This window comes from Haliaeetus albicilla, chromosome Z (assembly GCF_947461875.1).
Source record: "Haliaeetus albicilla chromosome Z, bHalAlb1.1, whole genome shotgun sequence".
NCBI classification, from domain to species: domain Eukaryota; kingdom Metazoa; phylum Chordata; class Aves; order Accipitriformes; family Accipitridae; genus Haliaeetus; species Haliaeetus albicilla.
In genome coordinates this window covers 3,672,356-3,693,810 of record NC_091516.1, presented here as the reverse complement: position 1 = coordinate 3,693,810, position 21,455 = coordinate 3,672,356, and the positions used below count along the sequence as shown (strand labels likewise).

At 38.2% G+C, this 21,455-nt stretch overlaps 1 protein-coding gene across 4 annotated transcripts in view; it reads right to left on the bottom strand.

The window, feature by feature from the left end:
* Positions 1-846: 846 nt before the first annotated feature.
* NNT (nicotinamide nucleotide transhydrogenase) overlaps positions 847-21,455 on the bottom strand; it is a 47,484-nt gene continuing 26,875 nt past the window's right edge. For all 4 annotated transcript variants that reach the window (XM_069776320.1, XM_069776319.1, XM_069776321.1 and 1 more), the window contains exons 18-22: positions 18,234-18,393; positions 16,792-16,873; positions 5,577-5,695; positions 4,442-4,557; positions 847-3,159 (exon numbers count right to left, since the gene is read on the bottom strand). In XM_069776320.1, coding sequence (XP_069632421.1) covers positions 3,010-3,159; positions 4,442-4,557; positions 5,577-5,695; positions 16,792-16,873; positions 18,234-18,393 — 627 coding nt within the window. In that variant the 3' untranslated portion in view covers positions 847-3,009. The remainder of the gene's footprint in view (positions 3,160-4,441; positions 4,558-5,576; positions 5,696-16,791; positions 16,874-18,233; positions 18,394-21,455) is intronic.

Genomic DNA, 21,455 nt, shown 5'->3' with positions numbered 1-21,455 from the left:
AGTAAATACCTCTTGGGTGGTAATAAGCAGCTGGAGATGGGGTAGAGAGAGTAAAATATTCAAACTAGCAGTCAGATCCACAAAAGGACATAGTCCATGGCTTTACCTTTGTCAGACTACAAATCCATATGCTGTGGATATATGCTTCCCGGGTGTGCTGCTTGATCAAGAAGGAAGAGAGGTTACCTCATGAATCAACACCAGACTGCAGCCTCTGAAAGAGACCTCGAGTCTCAGCTTGACCAAAGCTTGAAGAAAATGTGAAAGTCGCTTGTCAGACTTGTGCAATGATACAAATGAACAAATTATCAGATGGCTAAAATTATTCATTTATCATTCATTTTGAAGGTAGAAACTGAAATCATATCAACAATCAACCTGATCATCTTATAGACCTACATAACTTAGAACTGAAACAAACTTATATGGTATCAAGCTCAAAGGGATACGATTCACTTCAGCCAATAGAAAATTAAGTACTTGGCCAAGTTAGTTCTTACAGTTTGGGAGTTTTTTTGTTTGTTTGTTTTGGATTGTTTTTTTAAGTCTGAAAGGGAATACATGTTGGGATCAACTGCACTCAGAAGCTGTCTAACCCTCTTCATTTACTAGAAAAGCTCATAGTGAAGTTGCTGCGGTGAGGTAACATCAGTCATACCTGGAATGCATATTTTAAAGAAACATTGAAATTACAAAAAGAAAGGAAATATGCATATTCCACTATGATTCCTTCTCATTACATTCTTCAACCTCAACATCCTTTGGTGGCATTTTGATCTTCTAATTCCCAGAAAGAATCTCAGACTACTTACCGACTCAGGAAACACAAAAAGAGAGAAGAGACAGTTATCAATAAAGAAAACATAATCGACTTTTTATTAGCATTTCAACATTACACGGTGTTCCATGGCAAAGCACAGTTTTAAAGATAACACCTTTGATCCAACGTAACAGTATGGGGTTTTTTCCAAATACAAAGCAAAAAAAAGTGCTTCGCACCCCCATTTTTTGTTGGTTTTTCTTTTGTTGGTGGTGGGGGTTTTTTTTGTTTTTTTTTTTTAAGAAAAGCTAAGTCTTATGTTACCTACTTATAAGCAGACATGTTGCATACCGCGGTTTGATACTTCAAGTTTGACAAGACAAAAATTAATGCTTTAGGATGTTAAATCCCTTCAAATCCCCTTTTTTGGACGAGACAAAAAATAATGCTTTGGGATGTTAAATCCCTTCAAATCCCCTTTTTTGCTTAGTTGGGAAAGAGAGAGAGAGAGAGAGACAGGATTATTCCCTTGTCTTTCCCCTTCTCCCATTTCCCTCCTATTTTTTGCAGACCTAAAAGAAAAGTTGAATACAATGAAATCAAGAGGCCATACATGCTACATTCAAATATAGCTGCCGCGATGTTTTAAATTAAAATTTAAGTATAAGTCTTTTCCTGCAGCGTACAACATATTATGCTTACATGATAATTTTTATTTCAAATTATATAAAAGAGACTTGCAAAAAGGGTAGCTTTTCACACATTGTTACACTTCTTAATGAATTACCTGTTCAAAGTCTGTGTTTTAAGTGATCTTCACATAAAAACAGAGGTAGCTAAGTAGAAATACTATATTTCGTATGAGGTCTCCATACATGGTGTAATAAAAAGTGTTTGTTCTAAGAATCAAGATGGATTCATTTCAAGACGTACTTCATAATAGTTTGTCTTCCCCAGATATGAATGTTTTTTAACTCAAGTACAGCTATTTCTATTTAGCCTTTGTCACCATGGACAGTTGCTACATCATTACAGAAACATGATAAATTCATTTCATTAGGCAAATATTTGAGTTCCACTCAAATGCACTTAACATAATAAAAAAAAAACCCAGCAATCTATGTCATAATCTAATTTAATTCTTTGCTGAACTTATTATGGGAATTTAACGGTGCTTTTAGTTAGATTAGGGAGAAGTCAAATAATCAAAATATTGGATTTTAAGTTTGGTACATTTCTGTGCTGTCCAAACAATAGCTTACTTATTTAGAAAAATCCTAATAAACTCCAGCATCTTAAATATGTTCAAAAGTGCCTTTTCCAGCATCACAAAAATGTTAACTAAGAAAGCATCGCTAGATTTTAAAGTAGCAAATACAATTAAAAGTCTAAGTGAACATAAACTGAAACACTGTGGTCCAAATTCTGTTAAGAGATCAGGTATGCAAGACGTTCTGCCCGTCCAGAACTAGACCACATTTTTCCTCAGACACTTAAAAAGGCAACAACTGGAAAGATGGAGAATTTAGCAGCTGCTTAAAACAGTTAAGCAGTGCAAGTAAGTGTACATTTCCTTGTCAGGCTTGAAGATCACTTGGTAGGTCCCTGAAATCCTGTGTTTCATTTTACATAATATAAGTGGGCACTACAAAAAAGTGGAACTGTAAAGAAAAGTAACTTTCCTAAAATGTTCTGATTCACAGCATCCATACAATCCACAAAACAAACAGAATATTACGTTTAGAATCTCAAATCATGTAAGCATCTATTTGCATCTGCTTGCATCTGTTTGTAATTTTGATTTAAGTTTTGAAGAAATAAATAGTTGTTTTGTCCACACTGGCCAAAGAACAACTTTGATGATAGGACACAATACGATTTTGGCACAGTATTTTTTAGTGAATTTCCATGACAGAAGTACAGAGAATAAGGAGGAATAAGGCAGCAACTACTTCAAGATGACCCCGAGTTATTAGTTTCTGCTTTTAACAGCTCAATGTTAACCTTAAAAAGGACATTTTTGTTCTTTAATGCATTGCCTCATGGGAGATTTAGTTTGAGGGGCTAATAGGCCCATCCCTTCATAAAAACCTACATTCCCTGACTGAACTAACATCTCCTAGGAGTCAATGCAGTCTTCTCCAAATGCTGGCTGCATTATGACAGTAAGAGATTCTTCTAACTCTTATTCTCCATGACCTCTGTGACAAAACTGTAGTTGCAACCATGAGAGGAATATAAATCAGTATTTAGCTTTGATACGATTCTCTGACTTTGGCCTGCAGAGCATCACAAGTCTTCTTAGCATCTCCCAACAACATGGCAGTATTGGGTTTGTAGAAGATTGGATTGTCCACCGCTGCATAACCGACTCCCAAAGATCTCTTCATTACAATGACCTGCACATAAAGAGCTCATGTTTGAAACAGGAAAAACCAAGTACGCCCTCAAAGATAACAAAAAAACAACCTCCACAAACAAAGGGAGAGGAAGAGAGATCCCTGGCCAAAATAGGGTGCTCACTGCTACAAAACTGTGTTTCAAATTTTAATATAGTCAACAAATTGATATCCAGACCAGTTTCAGAAACATTTTATTGTTAAACACAATATTACATGTCAGTTGAAGAGACTGTGGACACTACACATGCATATGCTTTTACTTTATTCCATGTAATAAAGTCAAAGCAAGATGGGCACTGATGATTGTAATATAGAAGGTTTTTGAGGCTTTTTTATTTTTTCATTATTTTAAGAATCCAATTCCCTGATAGCAACACAATTCAGATGAGCATTCATATCAATACTTGATGCAATGCTCCCTGGTACTTCTCCAGCCTATTACTCTGTATTACTTCATGCATCGGATTTTTTTTTTTTTTAAATAAATCTTAAAATAAATTTCAGCCGATTTTAGCTATTAAATGTTGAATTAGTTAACCAGAGCACCTTCAGCAAAGAAACTGTGAAGCTTTACCAACTTTTACAGTGTACATGTTTATTTCTCAAATTGCAACACACAGCTATGCGCAGCACTGAAAAATGTATGTGCGTATGACTGAGTACTTGAGTGGCTAACCCACAGACGAACTGAGGCTATGATTGGGTTCAGAACAAGACACCAAAGATTTCACATCAAGGAAACTCAACAATATGTACTTTAGATCAGACAATGTTGCTTCCAAAGAGAAAAACTGGTGAGGTAACTAAAATGTCAGTTCAATCTGAACAGACTGAGCTCTCTACTCAAACCAGCCACTCATTGTTTGGTTGGGTTTTTTTAAGCATATTATTCATTTTTGTATTTCCACCTCCATATTTAAGTTGTCAATCAAATTTCCTATAAACTTTCAAAAAGCAGGTATTTGTACAGAAACGCTTCAGGGCTGCAGATGTGAGCAGAACATCACTTATTCTAATCACATTTTTTAGCAGAAGCACTTTCATTGGTCTTTTCTACTGGCAGTCATCATTAGTCTCACTAAAGCACTTGCTGATGATTATAAAATCATTAACAGTGCATCACACTTGCAAAGTACTGACTGTTTTCTTGGACAACTTGCAGAAAAGCTTCTCATGGAAACCAGTAGAGTAGGAGAATCTTCTTAGCTTATCCTATAAACCATATTTTTTAAAAGCATGTTACCTAAGGTAGGTGCTAACACAACTCTGGTAATCTCACCTGTTTGGACTTCCAGACCTCAAGAACTGGCATTCCAGCTATGATAGAGTTCGGATCTTCCTGAGCTGCTGAATTAACTGTATCATTTGCACCAATTACAAGGACCAAGTCAGTTTCTGCAGCAAGACAAAAGAAAGCTGATGAAAAATTATCTGAAACCTGAACAATGAGGCTGATGTATATTTTTGCATTAAATCTGATATTTAGAGGCAGAACCACCCTTTATGGTAAGCACTCTACAAACATTTATGGGGACTTTATTCACAAACATTTTACAAACTTATCAGGCAAGGTATATGTGAGAGTCCAAGTGTGCTACCAAATACTGCCAGCAAACTGCAAGCATCCACAACCCCATTCCAAGGGACTCCTTAGACCACTCTGCCACACAAAGTTAAATCCTTTGATATTTAAATGTGGTTTCACACACACATAGTATCATCACTTTCAATTTTCTTTGTGCCTGGCTTCTCCTTTGAATATTCTTTCGAAAAACCTTTTACCAGCAACTTTCTGATTTTTAAATGAACATGTAAGAAAGCAAGAAGTCATCTGAACAATGCTATACTTGTTTGCAAGACATGACAGGGTCAAGTCATCCACACCTGACCTAAAGAAGTAACAGTAGTTTTCCTGTATGGACCAGTAACAGAGAGAACAAAAGACATAGCATTTGTCATTTATCTCACAGCTACAAGCAATTTACATTAAAAAAAAAAAAAAAAAAAAAAAACCCAAACCACAACCAACTGTTCCCTTGGTTCTGGAGGAAACAAGTTTCACAGGCCTATTTAAACTCTCTTCACTATCTACTCTTTTCTTTACTTCTGCAGTCAATATTTCCCTTTGCTTTACCCATCTGTACTCTCTGCTTCTCAGTTTTCTGCTTCTGAGTCAGGTTATTACTTGTACTCATTCCTCTGGGCTCACTTACCAGCAGCTGGGAGAGCACTCCGATTGCAAGAGAAAGACATCTGCTCCTCTACAGTGGTATCATGACAGGCACAAAGAGAAACTGAATGGCCTGACTGAGATTTTCTATATTTAAAATCCTTGTGTGATGTAAAAACAGAATCAAATAAAAATTGACAAGATCAAACCAAATCTACTGGAAACTTATCACTCGCAGGCTAACCTGGGAAGTCTTCGTTGATCTCATCCATTTCCAGTACAATATCATAGGGAACACCAGCCTCTGCTAGGAGTACGTTCAGCTGACCAGGCATACGGCCAGCCACAGGGTGAATACCAAACCTAACAGGAAAGAAAGTCCAACCCCATTAATAAGTACTGACCACTCTATTTTATACTGTAAAATTGCCACTTGTAACCTACAAGGCTGAGAAGTTCTTAAGTATAAGCACACATATGAATTATAAAATGAAATAGTTAAGCCTTAACAATATCATAATTACTTTTCCAGTGTTGCAGGGAACTGAGTGGGTAGGAAAGGGAACAAGGTCCATAGACTTGAGTCTTCACCTGGAGAGCAGCTGTTCCTTCTCTGCAACGTTAAAAGTATGACTGACAACAGGTATGCAGAAGAGTATGTTCATTTCCCAGTAAAACTAAAGAAGCTAGAAGAACACTTTTTTCATCATTCCATCCTAAGAAGACTCTTTCAAAAAGTTGTTGCACCTGCAATGTGGCTTTGGAGAGCCTGCTGGATGCTTCCAGTGACAACACAGAAGGAACCTGTGGCCAGAGATGCCTGGGCACACATCACTGCAAGATGGACCAAAAGAGTAAATTTTCCACCCAGCAATAGCTTATACCAACAAGCTTTTCTTCAATCACTTTTGAAGCAATAGGACCATTTTACCATTCTGTCGGGCTACAATCATCAGCCCGAGCCACATCACACAGAGCAAGCATACACATCCACTTTCTAAGCAGTACCATACTTAAAACCTTGTGACAGATACCTTTGGGTTTTTTATGAATAAGCCCTTTTGCTGCAAAACCAACACCCACATTAACATGCTCTGCAAGTCCCTTACATCACTGAAAAGTAAAAGGACCACAGAGTAAATCAACTGGCCACAATGCAATACTCAGCATGAAAAGGCCAAAAGGCTGCACAGCCTTCCTGAAGCAAAACCACTCCTAGATCTAGAAATGCCCTTGGCAAATGACCTTATTGACTCGGGTATCGCTAGAGTATGCACGGCTATCACAGTCTAACACTCCAATCCAACAGAAAAGTTATCAGGGACTATTTCAAGCACAAGACAACACTTTGCTGAATTAGATTAACATGCCACTTTCTTCTCAGGATTGATCTTAGGAGGGAAAAAAATAAGAGGAGTGAAAAGGTGGAGAGCTAACAAGCTATAATGGTTTAAGCATAACAATTTAAGAATGTTTTCAGAATAGCTCAAAACCAACTTAGGGAAAATACACTGCTTATGAGTTACTGAAAATTCAGACCGACACACAGCAGGGGGTGTTAAGGCACACATGCAGTTCCGTAAGAGTAAAAACCAGACAAAATTCAGAATGGAGGTGTTAAACTGGTTTAGCTGCAACTTCCAAAGATGTATTTTGGTTAGAAGCAAATCTATTTCTTGTGGGCAGATTGTACTCTTCTCCTCATCCACTGGCCCTGAACAAACGAGGCAGTCTACTGTCCTGTGCATTTCCTGTCTTTCTAGCTCTGGAGCTATCACCAAATGTTATGCTGACTCAAGCACACCAGAAATGCCTCAGATGAATGCTGTATATGGCTGAAGTTAGATGTTTAGTAAGGAAGCCTACATGTACTTTGGAAGAGACAGAAAATACCCAAGAGAAAACTGTAAATTCTTGGATTTCTGCTCAGAAATAGAAATCCAAGTGAGTCAGGAATGCAATGAAGGGACTTCAGACTTCTTCAGAAAGGAGGGAAAGACTGACAAATCAACTTGCCATGACAGATGGATTGTCACATATTTCTGTTTTCAACTCCCTGTGATGGAAGTGGGTAACATCACTGATGGTCCACAAGTCACAGTCCAATCAATACAGATCACTTGTGAATTTAACACTGTACAAATACATCCTTAAAAGGGCAACAGAGTGCTCCATCAGCAAGACAACATTAAGACAATGCAAAGATGAGACAATTGGAACTCCAGCAACAAAATTAAGGACGTGATTAATCCACATAATATTAGATATACTACAGTTTTAAGCTCTATGTCAAGCAGCAGGATAAAAGCTAGTTTTAAAAGGAATGCTTTTAAAGAAACAAAAAGAATAGATTGTATTCAGCTAGTAAATGTTTGGGATCCCATTGCAAAGGATAACACCTAGAATCAGAAAAAAAAAGAGCAAATACACAGGACAAAACATTAACAGCTTACGTTTCACACTACTCACTCAGTAATATAAACCATGTATAGTACTGCAGCTAGTCCTTAAGTGTACCAAATTCAACCACTTACAGTACAGTAGGAGAACTCTTATTCTGAAGTACACTTCAGAAAACCCATCACTCTTCTGGCAGTGGAAATAGATTTTCCAACAAAACTCTCCTTTGTTTCTAATAAAATTATTTGAGTGTCTTTGTGACCAAAGCTGCTTTGGCAATACACAAAACAAAATACTTGTGAGGTTTCTATTAAATACTATATACACATACAATCTTATTTCAAGAGCTGGAAAGCCAAAATTTAAGCTGCCAAGAGAATGAATTGCACCTTTGCCTTCACCATTCCTGGCAAGAGGCAAAGAAAGAAAAGAAAGGGACAAATTATCTTTGTTCAGGAAGAGTTATGGCATGAACCATCAGTAGTTAGTGACTTCTGACAGACTCTGCTTGAAACCACATACTGCATATTCACAAAGTTTGAAAAAGCTGCTCATACAAAAGCTTTTGGACAAATACTGAAGTGAATCCCAGAAGTCTGCTTCTAAGATCCTGTTAACCAAATATGACAGTAGCTTGCCAGTACCTCTTGAAACAGGATGTGCAAGTGTGTCAAAAACAATCATTAAAAGTATGTGCTTGTCTATGGCTTTCATTATTTCACAAGATAAGATCTACATATATCTGGAGTGAAATCAGCCTTGTCCAATAGAAAACAGAATTCAGATAAGCATGGAAAAGAGATAGCTAAAATCCTTGATGGCTCGCAACATGTCTAATAAAAGCTGTGTATCTTACTCCTGACTCACAACAGCAGCAGTTCTTCAAAGCTATGTGCATTTCAGCAGAAACATTTTGTCACACATGCTCTCCCAGATGTTGAAAATATGAACCCTATTCATATTCAAAAATTCAACACACGAATTATTTTAAGAGAGAGACATCTTTTATGGTAAAAATGGTTTAAAGTGAATAATTGCTAAGTTTCTTTATATGCTTTTAACATCAGTCGTGCAAGAACTCCTTTAGGTTGGTTGGTTTTTAAATCAATCAGAAATCTCGCACTCTTTCTGACTTTCTGTTTACATGACATTAAGTTTCCGGTCTACAAATACTTTACCCATAACAAAGATTTACAACCATGCTGTGTCTGACTTTAAACATTATTCTGGTAGTTCACTGAAACACAGAATCCACCAGGAATTTTTTCTCTTGACGCTGACCATTTAACATGGGCTTGCTTATCACCTCCAATTGTCAAATACACTCAAGTGAGCATACACCTCCTTGCTACTAAGACTTCACACCTAAATAGCATGACCACCAGGCAAGGTTATTCAGCCTTTTTAATTAGCCTCTTTTGGATACTTTTTAACTTTAGAAAGACAATATAGCATACTGAAAAATGATTTCATATTTTGAACAAGAGTGCAATATTTTCTTTTAAATTTAAACTAAAAATCTAAACTCCTGACAGTTGTCATATCAAGGACAGCACTTTCAGCACAGAAAGCACTTAAATTTGGGGGGAGAGTTACTTAAAGTAGTATGAAGCTAATTATAGTAGTAAGAAAAAGACAGAGACAACTATTGCATGAAAAATTACTGAAAAATTTCAGAATGGAAATTACTTTTTAGACAGTTCATAAAGTCTGCATTTATCTTTATTACAACTGGCCAGATAACATTCTTGTAATCAATACTGAAAGAGCTAGCACCTACCTAACCCAATACAGAAGTGTTTCAAGATCACTTCATCCATGTAAAGATAGGATTCCTGTCATTATGCCAAAGCTGGACAGAGTGATGTTAAGTAAGTAACATCTGGCTGGTGCCTAACTGAGCTTACTCATCACTTTAGATGCTATATATGCGGAGAATAATTTGCCCAAGGGTTTTTGCCTCACCCCCTGTTCCCCCCACCTCATTCACTTTACTTGTGTTTTTACACCTCTCCACCTCTGCTTGCATTCAAACAGTAATCCGTTATTCAAGGTAACAGGAGGGAAAAAAACACAAACAAAACAAAAACCAAACGAACTGAGAATTGCATCATTTATGTATTCCACAGCTTGAATCCTGCCATACAACCACAGTGGCAGTGTAGCACAACTTGTGAGTATCACAATATAGTGCTCTCATCACACATTATAGGTGACTATGTAGATTACTAGCATTACAGCCAGCTTAGCCTAGTGTCATGCCTGAGGCAACAACATATCACCAAAAACAGTACTTCAGCATGCAGTAAGCTCAGTGGCTCTGCTGGGGTCAGTTCAGTTAAATTTAAACTGAATTAAATTAGTTAAATTAAGCATACTTAAGTGAGGGTTGGTACTGGCTCCCTCTGTTTCTAACCACTATGGTTCATCACAGCAGGGGCAGGATCCAAATACACGGCATGGACCTTAGCTCAATGCAATAACCCTCCCAAGAGCCCAACTGCAGGGAAGAACATTAAGAGCCTGCCTCCACAAAGCATCACAAACTGACCTAGTAAGGTCACCCAGAGCTGAGCTGACTCATGTGGAACCAATGGCATACCTACAATACAACCCCAGGAGCATACAGCTATAGCTGCATCCTTGCAGAAGCGGATCAGGTACAGCAAGGTTTGCTAGTTCTCTCTAGCTACACCGATACAGTACTTGAGCTAACAGATCTGTTGGACTCCATTTGACCCTTCATCTGCAGCATTAATAATTCAGAACCCACCCAGTTAATTTGATTATAAGAAACAAACTGAGAGCTGACACACAGGTACACACTTAGTGTCTTCCTAGTAAGCATAGTTCAGCTTCCTAGAAACTTGCATCAACACACATTGTTCTTATGCTGCCATTCAGCAGTGACAGTAATTTCCATCTTATGCACACTTCAGCTATGCAGTATGTGAAGACTGGTTGGGACAGCATCTTAACAGCTCATCCTTTAAAATTCTTCTAGATTTTCTTGTACTGTAACAAAGAATGATGACTGTAAATTAGTATCATTAAACAATTGAAGTTAATCAGTTTTATCAATTTGTAGATAAATGTGTAAGTGGTACCCATTCACATGTTCTATTACTCACAAGCAATTAGAACAATGGGGGCGGGGGGAGAAACCACAACCAAAACCAACCAGAACCCTAAACACATTTGATTAGAGCTCAGCCATAGAGGTAACAGTAAAAATCCAAAAATACAGGTCCAACACTAAACCCATGCTATCACATTTTCAAAAATGCAAGAAACCCATGTTTCCATGTGCTGAAGAGTAATTAGATCCTCCAACATCAGAAGACAAGTCCTTCAAGAAATTCACCTATAAAAATTAGGTTAAAAAAATGAACCAAAACACTAACGTATTAGCAACTAATTTGAAAGGCTGTTGAAGAGGTAATCTGCATTTCTCTCAACTGTAAGAGTTACCAGAAAACCACCATATTTAATTATGAGTTAGATTTAGAAAGTCTATACAAAGCACAATTTTAAGAGTCCTTTCATCCTGCAATACATTTTTCTTATCAAGAATTTCTTACTATGCAGGAAAACAAAACACACTGATAGAGAAAGTCTTAGGGAAGTCATACTGTGGCAAAAGCTAAGATAGTCAACTTGCTGTGGACATGGACAGCGTCAATTATTTATGCACATATGAGAATGTACACAGTCTTAAACTGTACTATAATACTATAGAATAATTCTATATCTATATATAGAATTAGTAAAGAATATAATTTAGTTACTGGGTGGATTGTCCGGCTCAGTTCACAAGCGAGTTTCACCATGTCTAGTGCACACAGGGGGTGTTACATGGGGGGTTACCAAAGTGACCCAGCCTTGGGTTGCCTTGAGGCCCTGTCTCTCTGCAGAGACGACCCACAGGGAGCTGTGTAGGCAGCTTAGCCCTGGGCTGTCTGATAAACCCTAAAGTAAACAGGGCAGTGGCTGCACCATTCAAAGAACCAAAACCTGGACTGAGCCTTGAAGTCCCTTAGCAAATAGTATGCCCTGAGTCTCAATCCAACCACTATTCAGTTGCTGAGGAAGCAAGGTGAAAAAAAAAAAAAAAAAGCCAAACCCAAAACCTGGAGGGTTTCAGCTTCAGTTTCAAATGACAACCTTGTGTATTCAAACAATCACAGACCAATGAAGGAAAGATAAGGGTAAACTCCACTCAGATATAGATAATCCATTTAGGCATATATCATAATACACTCAGACATAGTCATACACACCATTCCACAAGTCAGGGGATAAAAACTCTAAGATTCAGGTTGGAAAGGGGGGAGTCACTTCTCCAACTATACAGTTAAGGAAACACACACACAGACACACTGACACACCTCCCCCTTGATCGGGATGCCCGTCAAGGTAACTCCCCTGGGATTGAGAGCCCTTACCTGGAGGGGTAAGTGAATATTCTTTATGCTTTAAGTTTGTAAATGCATTTGTGGTTGTCTGTGAATTGCTTGTGGTTGTAATAATGTACTACTCTTGCCTTAAAAAACTGCAATAGTGCATTCCTCCATTGTATCTGTAAAACCTGCAATAGTGGCGTGTTAAGTCTGCAAGTGAAGTTCAAATAAGTTGTTTGGTTGAACCTTGCAGTTAAGTCCTTTTCCGTCACAGTTACATAGAAGAAAACAATTTCACAACTAGGGTCCTACAAACAACACACCATGTGGCTGAAGAACTTTGGTAAGGCAAGAACTTTCAACAATTGACCCAGTTGTAACTTTGCAGAAATACGACACCAGTTTAGAACAGGCATTTCCTCTCCAAGCCCAATGGATTCTGGGGACTGCAGGATTTAGCCTATGAAAAGTTTTGTTGTTTTACCCATCCATAACAAGGGAAAGCTATAACGAAGGCTCAGCAATACCCAGCTTTCCATGTGATCCTACTAATGCACTGAAGATGTGATCTGCTGCAAGACCATCTCAAGTAAGCGATGATGTTAGCTATGGAATTTAATAACTAAAACAGTCTGAAGTTTCCAAACTCTCCCATATTTCTAAATTTAAACCCTAGCCAAAGGTTATGCATCATGTTATATAATCTGCGCTCTTCACTGGCAATGTTATGGCTATAGGCAAAGTAAATGAAAACAACAGCTCCTCTGGATAGATCGTGAGCCATGAAGCAGAAAAAGACCATATGACAGACACAATTTTTCTTGGCACAGTATGGGCATTACAAGTTGATGACAATCGTATGTCCATGCTGGCACCCCTCCACAGCGGATGTGTGAGGGTGTCACTACATCTGGACGGTGAGCATAGGGTCCCGAGGCACTCCAGGCCTACTGAAACCAGAGGGACAGCAGCTGCACTCAATGAACACCGTGGGAGCTCCGCAAAGTGATGAAAGGCCTGAATTACCACAAACTGTAAATACAGATTTATTTCATTAAAATACTAGGTAACCACTGCAGTGATCCCTTCCTGAAATTGACTCTTTTCAAATATGAGCCAGTTATTTCAAGGATTCATTCACGTTTCTCCCCTGCAAAGCCAAGATAAAAGGCAAAACCAATAATTTTTTATTTCACCAAGGTTAATAAAAAATAAAGCTCACCGCCATAGAAGTGCTGAAAGGAAAGCCGAAAGCATGCGACACTGTCATCGCATTAGCCAAGAAAGGTTCTTTTGTTGCACAACTAATGGGTCTTCACATTTTTAATGTAATTTGAACATACACAGAGCTTTGGCTAAACATGGAGAAATAACGTGTGAAGAGAACTGCTCCGGGAAGCAGATACACCAGCACACACCCTCATTTCTCATACTTGCATGAACAAATGTATCTATAAAGCAATTTTATATGCAAAATTGCAACATTCTGGGTAAACACAAACAAGTAATTGCTGCTAAGCCCTACAACAACTCTGCTGTTACCCATCACAACACATGCTGTAAAACACAGCAAAAACTTATATGCAATTTCTCAATAAGCTTGGAAAAATAGCAGAAGAAAACCAAAAGCAAAAAGCACTAATTGCCACAGTACTGATTCCAAAGGAAAGTCACCATCTAACTGAAATAAAGACATGGAAATGGGAGAATGAGTCTAGCTAACCAGCATCTGTCCAAATATCTTGTTTCAAATGAAAACTGAGCCTTGACAAATTTTAAAATACTAAGTTACCATAATTAGGAAATAGTTTCCCAAACAATCAGCAAGGGAAGCTTGATGTTAGCTTTCTGGTACTTTTGATATCTATAAGGTCTATGAAAAACTGAAGAAGGAAAGGACTTGAGGCCAATACTGGCATATAAAATTATCTCTACTTTTTGGAGCAGCATTCCAGCAGAATAAATCCATGGGACTGGCCACATGCACTCCAATAATCCTTCCATGCAATACACAAAGAACTCCAACAGCAGTCTTGCTTGCAACAGCAAAAACTTATGGGAACCCACTAAGGGTAGGTCTAAGTTGCTTAACAGATTGGAGTACCTGTCACAAGAGAAGAGGCTGAGAGCTGGGATTCTTCAGCCTGCAGAAGAGAAGGCACAAGGGAATCTTACCACTGTGTATAAATACTGATGGAGGGGAGTAAAGAAGACAGAGCCAGATTCTTCTCAGTGGTATCCAGTAACAAGCAACAGGCAATGGTGGCAAATTGAAATACAGGAAAAACCTGTTTCACTCTAAGGGTGACTGAACATTGTACCATTGCCCAGGGAGGCTGTCCGGAGACATGACATTCAAAGCCCAACTGGAAAAGATCGCAAGCAACGTGCTCCAGTTGACTCATTTGAGCAAGGCGGCTGGCTGAACTAGACAATCTCCAGAGATCTCTAACTTCAACTATTCTGTGATTCTGTGAAGATTCAGGTTACATTAAAATAGCGACAGAAGTTTACATCCTCAGACCTTCCTATGTTCACTGGCTACTTTCTGAACAAATCATACTGTAGAAGCCTTCAAAGCATGGTATGAGAGAAGATACCACAGCCCTAATGCTTGGAAGAGGCAAAGGGAAATCCTGAGGAAGCTGAAGTCCTGCTGCTAACGTAAGAGCACACGGATTGAGTGTACAGACAGGAGATCTACTTTTAACAGAGGCACTATGCTGCACATCAGTCCAAAACCAGGAGCTCTTAAACATCTGCAAGACACCTCTCATCAATACACACTGAATGCCTTCAGCTATTCCAGAGTGCAGAAAGTGTTAGTAGAAGAGTAAAATGGCAAGGTAAACTGTAGGATATGTAACCTAAGAAGAGCATCTAACATTACAGTGTGGTTAATTCTTCTCAGCATTGTTTCAAACATGCCAATCAGAATTGGATGTTACTGTCCATAATTTTTTTTTAATATACAAATGTTGCTGTGTAGTAGTAAGCATTACTTCTATTAATGCAAGTCAGTTATCCCAAGGAAGAAATAAGTCCCATGTTCTCAGTGCAGAGGCTTCTGCCTGATCTACTCTTCCCCTTCATACCAGACTGACCCCAGCAAACACTTCTCCTTACTGCAGGAGGCTCTCATGTCCTGCCTAGGATCCTCAACTATTCCCACTGCACCCCCCTTAACTATTCCCCAAGCAGAGGGGCCCATTTTCTTAGGAAATTAGGACTTAAAATATTAAAGCTATTTTAGCCTAGTAAACAATCCCCCTTAATGGAAGTTTCTGTAGGAGACAATTCAAAGTACTTAAGTTAGGCCTGTGCTCTCTCTCCCCACTGACTACAAGCATAAAGAAAAACTATTCTTGCTGCACTGAAGTCAGCTGTTGCAATTACTCCTCACAGTAACATATTTCCACAAAGTGGTTGCTTTCAGAGCTCTCCAACCTCCCCACCTTTAGAAAAGGCTGCTAACTGTTCTCTTGAATACAACAGGAAAAGCTACAGCTACATTAAAGTTGTATTTTACAAAAAACTTCACTGCTTGCTTTGTAGAAAAAATACTACCATATCCAAAGGCAGAGCTTATGTATCTAAAGGGGCTAACTTACCTTTCAAAAAATTAAGATATTGTTGCTACTGTTGAGGATTAACCTAAAAATGTGAAATGATCTGTATCTTTCCATGCAACATATTCTTTGTATAGATATTAAGCTGGAGGCCTAAAGACACTTAATCATTTGTAATCAGAAAAGAAAACAGCTAGCATTCTTTAACAAAGACATCCTAGAGTAATTAGGCCTTGAGGAACCTCTAAGAAGAATAAGAAGGGAACATCCTGCCTCAGAAGGCACTGAAAGTTGAGTGATAAATGGGCATGACGTCATTGGACAACTGCGGTAACTGGGGGAAATGTAAAGGTGGCAGAGGGAGATCACAGCCACCAACTCAATTCAAGACCTGAAAGACTTACCCCGCCACACTCCTTGAGCATGTACTGCAGAATAGAAGAACACTGTACCTTTAATTCGAAGTGGAGAAAACCTTAGCCCAACAGAAATGGTGGCAGATAAGTGACTACCAATAATGATTTTAGGAAAGGACTTTGGAAACTAAGTGGGTGAATCTGAAACTGTATAAATTGTTTGCTTGTTTAACTGTAGAGTGTGCTAGCTTTGTGGAATTACCACCTAGCACCCATCTTTGCGCAAATATGAAATAAATATTGTCTCTCCTGAGTGTGTGATTATTGGCTCATTGCACACTAGGTGACGAATCCACTTTTTGGACAACACTACAACAAAGAAGTATTAAATTTTAAAGCCATTCTTTTTAACTGAAATTCAGCATGACACCAAACAAAAAAAAACAAAAAAACAAAATTATTCTCCAACTGCTTGTGCTACTTCCAAAAACTAAATTTAAGAAGAGTGTAAGGGAGTACAGGATCTTTTACACTAAAGCATGAAATTTCTAGATATTCAACTCTAAGTTAATAAGACTACAGCATTCCTCCAGCTAGTGTTTCTGAGAGAGAGAGATCAACATAAAAATGACTGCTGAAAGAAAAATTAAACAAAAACAAAGACTTGTAGCACATTTTAATGGAATTAAAAAAAACAACAACCTGTAATACTTTTCATCAAGGAACGTACTTACCTGACATTTTTCCCTTGTTCTCTCAACATCTTCACCAGATCAGCAATGGGGTACTGAGCTTTTGCAGCACACAAACCATAACCTGAAAGAATTTCCAAATTTCAAGCTATTTTTCTGTTTCAGTGCAGAGGGAATAGTTACAATAAGAGTACCTTTCACGCAAACAGAAGGTCTCATAATTAAAAGCAAACAAACAAAAATATATATACATACACACACCAGATACTCATATATTCCTAGCCTGACTACTGTAATTCATCTCCTTTTTTTGGTCTCCTGACCACTAACAGTGTAGTGGTTTGACCAGTCAAATTACACAAGTAACTTATTTCAGCTTCACAAAAATATGTGTTCCTTTATCAGAAAAGAATATTTCAGACAGGTACACTGAAAAATTGATAAAGAGGCTACTATCAGGTTGCTTCACCACCATTATGCTCAACAAAATTTTGGTTTTGCATAATGCAAATCTAGTAGTTGAATATGGCTTCTAGCAGCAAATAATCTTTTCAGTCTTTCTGTCTGAATTAATTAATCAGAGCAACAATGCTCAGCAAGAAAATGGAGAGTATAAATTATTGACGGTGTCCTCGAGGTTTGACCACAGGAGCAAGAGACAAACTCCTTGAAGTTGTTCGCAAGCTTTGTTGGAAATAAAGGTAACTTCCCAAATTAGAACCCTGCCTCACTGATGTTTTCATTTAAGCTGAAGCAAAATGAAAGACAAGTTTGGGTTTTAGCATTCTTCTCATTCTAACACTAAAATAAATTTAACACAGTGGTTGTTTTTCTTCAACTGAATGGCACAAGTCTTGAGCTATTCCCTACCTGACCTCTCCTAACAGGGAATGTGCTATTGAACCAGTGAGGCTACAGCCAACATAATAGTTTCAGACAACGCAGGGTTTTGGTTTCCAGTATTTATTGTACACTAAGTTTTAGATGTTTTTCTGACTTTTTTTTTAATACAACAATGCAGAATTGAGCAAGGAAATGAGAAGCGTAAATAAAATCCTCTCTTTCAGTAACTTAACAGATTACTGTTTTATTGGTACCACGGGTACTGTGGTAGTGCTTGGAAACTCACACCACAACAGCTGTACACAAAATTAACCATAAACATAGTTTACAAAAGACAGTCTTTGTCCTGAAGAATTTAAAACCTAAATGAATAGGACAAAGTTAGAAGAGACACACACAAGGAAAAATAAACTGGTACACGTCTACACAGAGGAATGATGACTGACACGGGAACAAAACCAGATCCCACAGATCCAGTCACCATTTGACATGCTGCTGCTATGTTGCAACTGCAAGATAGGCTACAGTTTTTTGGTTTGGGTTTTTGTTTGCTTGGATTTCCGTTTTTTGTTTTTTGGTTTTTTTTTTTTTAAATAATACATCCTCTGAACATCTTGCTGTATGAGTCAAGAGTGTCATACCTGGAGTAATAATAATATTATTGGCTTCCTTTATCATTTCAATTGCATTGTCCACATTGATTTCTGTGTGGGTTCCAGTAATTTCCATGGGCTTTCCACCAGCTGTTGACGTGGTGCCATAGCCCCCTAGAATCACATTTGCAAGGGAACGGTTCATAGCCTGAAAGACAAAAGGTTTTCGGTCAGCTAAAGATGAAATCCAAAAATAAAGGAGACGAGATGTCCACAAAGAAAACTTCTGAAAATATTAAAGCCTTCCTGACAATAGTCTTTTATCTGCTGGTTTTGCCTGCTTACAACTCAAAACTTAAAACAGGCTCCTTAAAACAGAGACACGATTAACACAACAATAGCCAAACATCAGCTCCTAATGCATTATATTACACATGTAATGAGAGATCATCAGCATCTCCTCAAGACAGAGAACAAAACAAAACAAAACAAATAGCAAATATTGCTCTCTTTTTGTTCTTAAAAGGGAGGGATATAAACAAATGCATATTTGATGACAGATTTTTTATTTTTTTTTTTACATACATATATATACACATACATACAATTTTTGCCAGATATTTTCTTAAGTTCTTGAGCAATTCAACATGCAAGGACAGAACTCCTATATGACAGCATGGTAACCACGTAGCTCTTACAGGTAGTACATAAGCAAAGCTCCTACAGCATCAAGACAGGAAAGAACACAACAAAGCTAAGTAGCCACACAAAACTAACCAAATGCTAACTCAAAACAAATTATAACAAACTGAAGGGGGCCATCAACTAACTGGCTGAGCATCAAAGGGGAACAAGAGATCTTACAACTAGGAGCTTTAAGAGGAGAACATATCCTGGAAATTTGGCTCTATTGGATACATAGCCAGGAAAAGCCACCGGCTAAATGCTTTCACCGGCATGTCTCCTTGTGAGTGTGGTCCCAAAGCAGTATCTGGCAATACCTGAAAGTAGGCAAAACTTGTAATTGCAGTAAACAAAACTTTAGAAGCAGTAAAGGAACAGGATAAATTGCTTCTTAATTAAACATGTGTGTCATAACATCTGCTGTGCTAGCTGAGAAACCACAGCAAAATTTAAGAATGGATCTGGAAAGGCACACATACAAGTGAGAGGAAACACCCACACAGAAGTATGCTTCCAAGTGTCCATTTTCCACAGACACTTCAAACCATGAAACTCCATAGGTTTTTTTGCTATAGCCTAAGAAGATATGCCACGCTGTGAAATTCATCATCTAGCAAATAAGCACAACACAGATGTTAGAAGAACTTCTGTTTTTCCTGATAAATCATCACTGTAAGGAAGGTGCACAAATGCAATGAAATCAGCATCTTTCTACTGTCTGCAGTAGGTAGAGTTCATATCCTCTAAGAACACGCTGCCTCTGATGTGTATCACAATATTAAACCGCCAAACAGAAAAACAGATTACTTAGTACTATTACAGCAGTTAAGTGTCAGGTAAGACAGCCTAGACAGAAGAATACTCTCTCCAGATGTTGCACACACTAAGCTTACGAGAAGCAAAGCACTTTTTACGCTTATCTAAACCAAAAGACAACAGTAACACCAGGCCAAAGGAAAAAAAAGTTCAAATATTATTACAAATTTGAGAATCCACACAAAGGAAGCAGGAGATTGAAGCACCTTTGCCTGGTTCTGCACCAAAGAGCCAAGGAAAGAGGAGGGAAGTCTGGCAAAAAAAGGATGTGGTACAGAAGGCTTCATAATGAGTCAAGACCTCATCAGGCAACAATTAACCAATGCAGCTAAGACCTACTCAGCACAGGGACAGCGTGGAAACTCTGCTATAGCCTCTTTCACCTTCTTTACCACCACAGACCACAAACACGAATAAAAGTGCCCATTCACACACAGATAATCCAACCACCACCAAAAAGCGCTCTATGCTGTGCATACACAGGTGGTACTGGCCAGGACCTTACAACCCAGGGAAAGCTAAACACCTGATCCCTGAGAACTCCAAGTCCTTCCACTGTGCCCACAGAAACTGGACAGCTAGTACAGGTGATAGACCAGCAAACAATTTACAAGACTTAACACTATTTGTCCCTCCTCTTGCTCTGTTTCATCACCCCAATTAATGGTTCCTCTTCGACCTGAAGCATCTTCCCCATCACTAAGCATACTGATTCTGATACTACTGTTGCAATCATCAAGTACTCACTAGGGGGGGGGGAAGGGGGAGGGGAGAGTACATGCTAATACAATGTTCTGAAGATGACAGGTTTTGTTAGTGTTTTAAAAGAAGTCACAATTCATGGGATGAGTGAACAGTAGAGGCCTTTGCTTTTTTGAAGTTAAATTCTTTGTCCTTAACTCACCCTACTGATAGGCACAAAAGAGGGATGGGTGGAAAATCAAGCAGATAGGAGTGCAAAAAGTTAACTGCTTATCTGAATACATGTTGGCCAATTTTATCAGGTCAAGATTTAAGAAATTAGCTGGATAGGTTTTGGATAATTAAGCTATGGTTTTATCACAAAAAGTAATTAGAAATATTGTAAAAAGAAGGTTTCAACCATCAAGAGCTTGCCACAAACACCTTCTTGTCTGTACTAGATAAGCTTCAATAAATATACTGCTTCGGATGGAAGTCATACTGGAGGAGGGGGCCGGGGGGAAGAGAGAGGGGAAAACTGTTGCTTCATTAGCACAGGTTGCAGCAGCCAAATGCTAAGTTTATTGAAACTCTTGAGCATTTTTTCTCCTGAAATGCAGCTTCAAGACAATGATACTGAATCCCCTGATTATAACAATGCTTTTCAAAGTAATGATTTCCATTAAAGGAAGTAAAGCAGAAAAGAAAAATGCTGGGCTAGAAACAAGTTATTCTACTTATTGTGCAGAAATTACACAAAATAATTTTTATTTTACTGGCTGATAAACTTTAATTGTCTAAGCTTACATAAAGTAGCACAAGATTTCTAGAATACTACCTCAACAACTAAACTTCCTGAAATTTGAGAAATACATAGAGGAAAGCCACTCTGTCACTGCATAACTATTTTGCTAATTACTTCCCCAGGCTTCCTATTCACCTAGATTCCTCAACCAACAGATGCAAGCATCTCAAAACTCTTGAGTGCTGAGAGGAGCTAGCAATAAAATAAATAAAAAAAGGAAGAGGGCAGTAAAAGAAAAATGAAGGTATAGAATGACTATGCCCACTGGTAAATATGTACCCAAC